The sequence below is a fragment of the Salvia miltiorrhiza genome, chromosome 4 (genome assembly GCF_028751815.1).
Source record: "Salvia miltiorrhiza cultivar Shanhuang (shh) chromosome 4, IMPLAD_Smil_shh, whole genome shotgun sequence".
NCBI lineage: Eukaryota > Viridiplantae > Streptophyta > Magnoliopsida > Lamiales > Lamiaceae > Salvia > Salvia miltiorrhiza.
In genome coordinates this window covers 44,573,870-44,579,680 of record NC_080390.1, presented here as the reverse complement: position 1 = coordinate 44,579,680, position 5,811 = coordinate 44,573,870, and the positions used below count along the sequence as shown (strand labels likewise).

General features: G+C 39.4%; 2 protein-coding genes across 2 annotated transcripts; one reads left to right on the top strand and one right to left on the bottom strand.

Moving 5' to 3' along the window:
- The first annotated feature begins 1,043 nt into the window (after positions 1 to 1,043).
- LOC131021942 (uncharacterized) lies at positions 1,044 to 1,641 on the top strand. The gene has a single exon (XM_057951286.1). The coding sequence runs from the start codon at positions 1,182 to 1,184 to the stop codon at positions 1,524 to 1,526; it is 345 nt and encodes a 114-aa protein (XP_057807269.1). The 5' UTR covers positions 1,044 to 1,181; the 3' UTR covers positions 1,527 to 1,641.
- A 1,030-nt stretch (positions 1,642 to 2,671) lies between these two features.
- Positions 2,672 to 5,311, bottom strand: LOC131021913 (organic cation/carnitine transporter 1). Its single transcript, XM_057951251.1, has 2 exons — positions 4,307 to 5,311; positions 2,672 to 4,145 (listed from the first exon to the last, which is right to left on the bottom strand). The coding sequence occupies exons 1-2, from the start codon at positions 4,701 to 4,703 to the stop codon at positions 2,905 to 2,907; spliced, it is 1,638 nt and encodes a 545-aa protein (XP_057807234.1). The 5' UTR covers positions 4,704 to 5,311; the 3' UTR covers positions 2,672 to 2,904.
- Between the last annotated feature and the right edge of the window lie 500 nt (positions 5,312 to 5,811).

The following is a 5,811-nucleotide window of genomic DNA, read 5'->3' as shown; positions in this document are numbered from 1 at the left end:
GTATAACCTATGCCCTGCACTAAGTCCACAACATCAAAATTGAAAGTGTTGCTTCCTTCAAACTACATGTATTGCACTGTGTTAAGGCAACACGAGAGTGCGACGGAGAAATATTGCAGCGGAAATAAAAATGGAGACAAGTATGTGAAAAATTTCTTCAAGTTATAAAATAACTTGAAGAAGCCTTATGGCAAGATAACTAAAACAAGAATGAACAATTATGTTCAATACCTTTACAAGACTCTAGGTATTTGAACATACGACACTCTTACTAAGAAACAAAACTGGATTCAAGAGTTATACTCCGAAATCCGACAAAAACAAATGAATGCTACGACAGATGTTATGCTAACACACAATACAGCACTCAACAAACACGGTTTTTCTCTCTAAGGCTTGGGTGATTTGAAGTGAGGCTTCTCTTCAGTATTTATAGACTTCTTAACTTGCTCGCTAAGCCTTGAAAAACGTGGATATGTGTAGGAGAAAGTGGATGTATGGGTTGTTGAGAGTGGTTAGGTTTTCCATGATTGTAGTAACAACCCTAACTCCTCCCTTTGCTTCCCACGTTTTGGCGGCAATTGTAATTAAGGAATAAAAATGACGGCGTTTATGTTGAAACAATATACACTCCCTCCGTTTCACAAAAACATGAACAAAGAGAAATGCACGAGTTTTAAGAAATGTTAGTTGAGAGTTAAAGTAAGTGGAAAATGGGTCCCACTTTAAAAGGTGTTGTGAGAGTAATGAATTAATTAAGGAAAAGTAGTGGTGGACCATGATGTACTAAAATGGAAATGTTCATGTTTTTGTGAAACACCCCAAAATGAAAAAACGTTCATGTTTTTGTGAGACGGAGGGAGTATATTTAAAGAAAACGATGTTGTTCTTAATCACTGAAGGATGAAGATGTGTTGGCATTACAATAAGTTGTGGTTAATAAGTCGTTGTAGGAAAAATCAAATTAAATTAGCTTATTATAAATTTTAATTTCAATTTAAAAAATCGTGGTAAAAAAATAATTTTGGTGAAAAGTCGGATGTTATTGTGATTAGCTCTAACTTAAAAGCTCATATATAGAGAGAGAAGCAAAAGACAATAATGTACAATTATCTTTCTAAAGAGAGAAGCAAAACCTTGAGAAGAATCGCGGTGATCTTCAGGTGAAACAGAATCAAGGGATGTCAGAGGCGTACGAGAGGGTGAGGGGCGGAAGGCTAGCATTCAAGGGGGGCGAGCTCGCCACCCGCGACAAACCCATAGACAAGAAGAAAAAAAAGAAGAAGAACAAGAACAAGCTTCAAGACGACGCCGTTCCGTCCGAGGACCCTAGTATCAGCGTTGTAGATCCGGGCGCGGACGCGGCCGATGTGTACACGATCGACCCCATGAAGAAGATGAAGTACGACGAATTGTTCCCCGTCGAGACGAAGAAATTCGGGTACGATCCCAAGGCCAAGGTCAAGTCTGTCGAGGATGCCCTAGATGATCGGGTCAAGAAGAAGGCCGATCGATATTGTAAATGAAGCAAACTTGTTTCTGTAGCTATGTTTTCTTTAGCTGGTACTGGATTAGACTGGGCTTGTGTACTATTTGATGATGAAAACAAGATCATTAATTTGATTAAGGTTTTTCTGTGAATTGGTTTTTTATGCTTTAGCTATGGAGAATTTGAATACTGAGTTATAATATGTGGGAATTTGGAGGAAAGAGCTTAAGTTGAGGGCTTCTTAGAAGCAAATTTCTGCTATTAGGTTGGTTACTGGAATATGATTTTTTTTTTTTTCTCAGTTTATATCATGCTATTATGTTACTGTTTGCTGTTATATATGTGTTCAGGTTCTATGGTACTCTAGTTTCAGAAGTATATTGAGAATGAATGACTGTATATGTTACGCTCTAAAAATTTTCTAAGAACTTGTTTTTCACGAAACTTGAGATTTTTGAAGAACTTGTTTTTCACGAAACTTTGAGGTTTTTGCATTACGCCTCTTATGTAAGTTTGTAGCTGTTCTAAATTGGAAGAGTAGTCCTCATTGAGGCTTGGTTTAAAATTGCATATTACAAGAGTGAGGAAGAACATGTCTGGAATTAGTCGATCAGCTGACATTATTGACTTCTGTGGAAAGTTCAGAAAACCTTGATGGTAGGTGTTTTAGGCCACAAGGATTACTCTTTCTGTGAATTGTGTTCTTGGTCCTGGTATGCTGTTGTGGTTGTGTTCTTGAACTAGCCAATTAGCCTACTTAGAAATTTGTGTTATTGCTTCTTGCAGAGGAATGCCTAAAGATGTTTTGAGGCTTCAGGTGTTGACTAGGCAATTCAGAAACTAATATTTCATGGTGTGGTGTTTACACTGGTTTGTTTGATGTTACATTTGGTGAATCCTACAGATGCATTTTTTCTTGCGTGTGTGTTTGTTTTGTGTGGAGGTGTATCATACATCTAAAGGCCTTGAGGTTCCTTTCTGCAGCAATCATATGATTTTGAGCTTTATTTTTATCAGATTGCAGTATGCAAGATGATCATAAATGGTGCACTTGTGATCTGAATTTACTGATGACATGTGCCTCAGATTGCATGTTTCTGTAGTAGAAAGTATGGATGATAAATTGTAAATATCTGGTCATATAGATTAGCGAGTACGTGGCCTGAACTTTTTCAAGAGTTACCTCAGCTGTTAATTCACAATGACAGCATTAGAGATTTTGATTCAAATAATAATCAATGAAGGAGCCTTTATGTATGCTTTATAGCATAGTCTTGAAGTTGAAGGTATTCCCCTACAGAAGTCAGGCAAAGCTTTGGAACTGTACACAAATTTGAGCAAGTAAGTTGTTGCTGCTTTGATCTTATGTTTTTAAGCAGAAACTATAAGTATCAGTATGGTGCCCTAATACACATTTACATTTGCACCTTTTCCGTGCCCAGTTCCATTCCAATATCTGTAGACTCAGATTCTAACATTTCTTCCTCTTCTTGTTGCTCCAGAGTTTCGTAGAGAGGAGAATTCCTGGTTTCAGGCAGCCACAAGCTCAAAAAACCACTGGTTATGGCCAGCACCCCGAATACGAGGAAAGAAAGAGATGGACTCGATCTCCCAAACACAACCAGCAGAGGAGAAATCGAGGCCCCCAACATCATTGACTGCCTCATCATGGAAACACAGAAGTTCCTCACATTCGTAGGGAAAAGCTCCACGCAGTAGATGTACAACACATCAAATGCAGTCGAAGCAGCCATGAAACCGATTGCCTCGATCATCAGTTGAGGTAAACTTCCTCTTTTCGTTGATGATGACTCGCTGTCATTCTTGTCTCCTGTTCTTGAGAAAATCATGCAGAGGAGGCAAGAAATTCCGGTAGTCAAAGCTGACACCGAGAAGAGCAGGCGGCGGTTTGTGAAGGCCAGCAGCACACTGCCTATGAAAACAGCTGGGATCTCCATCATCGCATTTATGGCAACAGTTAAGTAGAGGTTGAAGTCAAGGTTTTCAACATTGAGTTGAATACCATAATATACGAAGCCAATCCCGAAACCTGTCAGCATAACCATTGCCATCCTTCTCACAGCCCATGTAGTATTCCACAGTCTCTCAATAGGTGAGGCGCTATTTTCTCCTTTGCACGCGGCCATTTTCTCATTAGTAGACGGTTCTAAGAGACTCAGATTCAGAGGCAACTCTTTTCCATTAATTCTTGCATATCTTCTCAACACATCAAGAGCTTCTTTGCTTCTTCCCCTCACAAGTAGCCACCTCGGAGACTCTGCTACAAAGGGCATTAGTATAAAGATTGAGTAAAGAAGTGGAAGGATTGAAATAATCCTGTACAGAGTTCTCCAACAAGTTCTGGTCGGATAAGCAATCACGGGGATCGAAAGAAACCCCGCTGCAAAGAAGAAAAATCCAACTTGGCCAACTTGGCCGCGCCATCTCCGGCCTATGGTTTCTGTTGAAAGCACCAGGCAGCATATCCCCATGCCTGCTCGGGAAAATCCATTTGCGAAGCGGAGAAGGGAGTAAATCCATATGTTGGGGGAGAAGGAAGTTAGGAAAATGGTAGCAGCGGTTAGGAGACATGAAGCAAGAACTGCCCTTTTCCGCCCTAAGCGTCCATCTGCCAGGCGGCCGAAGACTGCAGAGCCTGTTATCATATATGGTAAAACATTATTCAGTCTCAACCTATGAAAAAATCATTATTTTTTTCTGTCTCTTTTGTTGAATTTTAGCAGTCTTGAGTTCAGAAAAATAACAATCTCTACAATTTATTTACTGTAACAGAACATGTTGGGAAAACGAGGAAACCTATAAGGGAACCGAGGAAGTAAACTGAAGTAGGCAGAGCAGCAAGAAATCTACGGTCACACACCAGCCCCCATTCAGCAATGGTGGAGCTTGTATTGCCACCACTCCACTCCCAAGTTCCTGGCTCCAACCCACAAACGGAAGCAGCGGTGCTGCCACCAGTGCTACCGCATTCGTGGCCAATGCACCGCCACGACTGTGGCTGAGCATCTGTGAAGATGGTGACAAGGGTGCAGTGGGCATCAAATATCCGAGCCAGGGAGACCAAGGTTACCTGCACAAGCTGTGAGAATCCAAACGATCCAACATATTCCTCCACCACCTCATCCACTGTAAGCTGCAGCTTGTTCCCTACTCCACTTGGCTCTCTCATAAGTCGATGTTTTTCCTCATCCATTTCAGACAACAAGGACAAGGTGTTTGTATTTCTAGGATCAGTGTTGTCTGATTCTTGAAAACGGCCCTTTTTATACACCTGAGAAAACAAATAGTAGTAAATAAGAGGATGATTGGCAGTGACTACATTTGCATTATGTTGGGGTTTGGATTACATATGGCTAATGTTTAGTGGGTTGTTCCTTGACGTGTTATGCCACTAGAAAAAGCTAGCCTTTTTACTCCTTGAAGGTGGCAATCTGAGTAAGGCAGAATTAGGATTATCTACATTAGTGTTATCACTATTCGTTTTTTAGTTTAGTGCAATAACTAATGACATAGAACTGAATTGAAAGCATTATTTATTATAAACTTATGTCCCAAATTCAAGGTTGAATGCATTTTATCAAAATATGTACTGTATGGGATGAGATAGTTGAGCTAGAGAAATGATTGGTGCTGTTCTAGTGGGAACAGAGTTATTCCCACTGAGTACGAGATGCTTCAAGATGCTGATTCTATATTCTCACATAGTATATTTCAATAATTATTCTCTCCTCGGCATGCGTGAACAGCCTTGGTTAAATTTTCGTGCAATACTAATTTTGGAATGATAAAAAACAGCTTATTTCGAATGCTGATGCAACGTGGAACGAGTTCTGGCCTTTTATGGATGCATATCATCATATTATTGCGCTTAATTTTGTTTTACTTTCATGTTTATGCAATTTTGACTATATATAGAATATGTGATATTATCATTGCAAGTACGCTGCACTCGTGCATGTGATACGGTTAACATATAAAGAGATATGAATGAGAAAAATAGAAATTTTCATCCACAAATTTATGGCGTTCATGACATATGCGAATGCATATATTATAACAATAAATTTTGAGTGCGTCCCATCATTTTCAATGGTAAAAATGAGCATCGACTTGTGAATGCCCACTTACTTTTCTCCAACCAAATATGGAAGCTATTTTGGCTATCACCTAAACATCAATTTTAAGAGCCAAATCTTGATGCCAAATATTCCCAGGTTACAAAATTTAGTTTCAGGATAGCCTTTTTCGTTCAACAACAGAATTTATTTCAACTAATTTTGTTTGCATCTACCAATTTGATT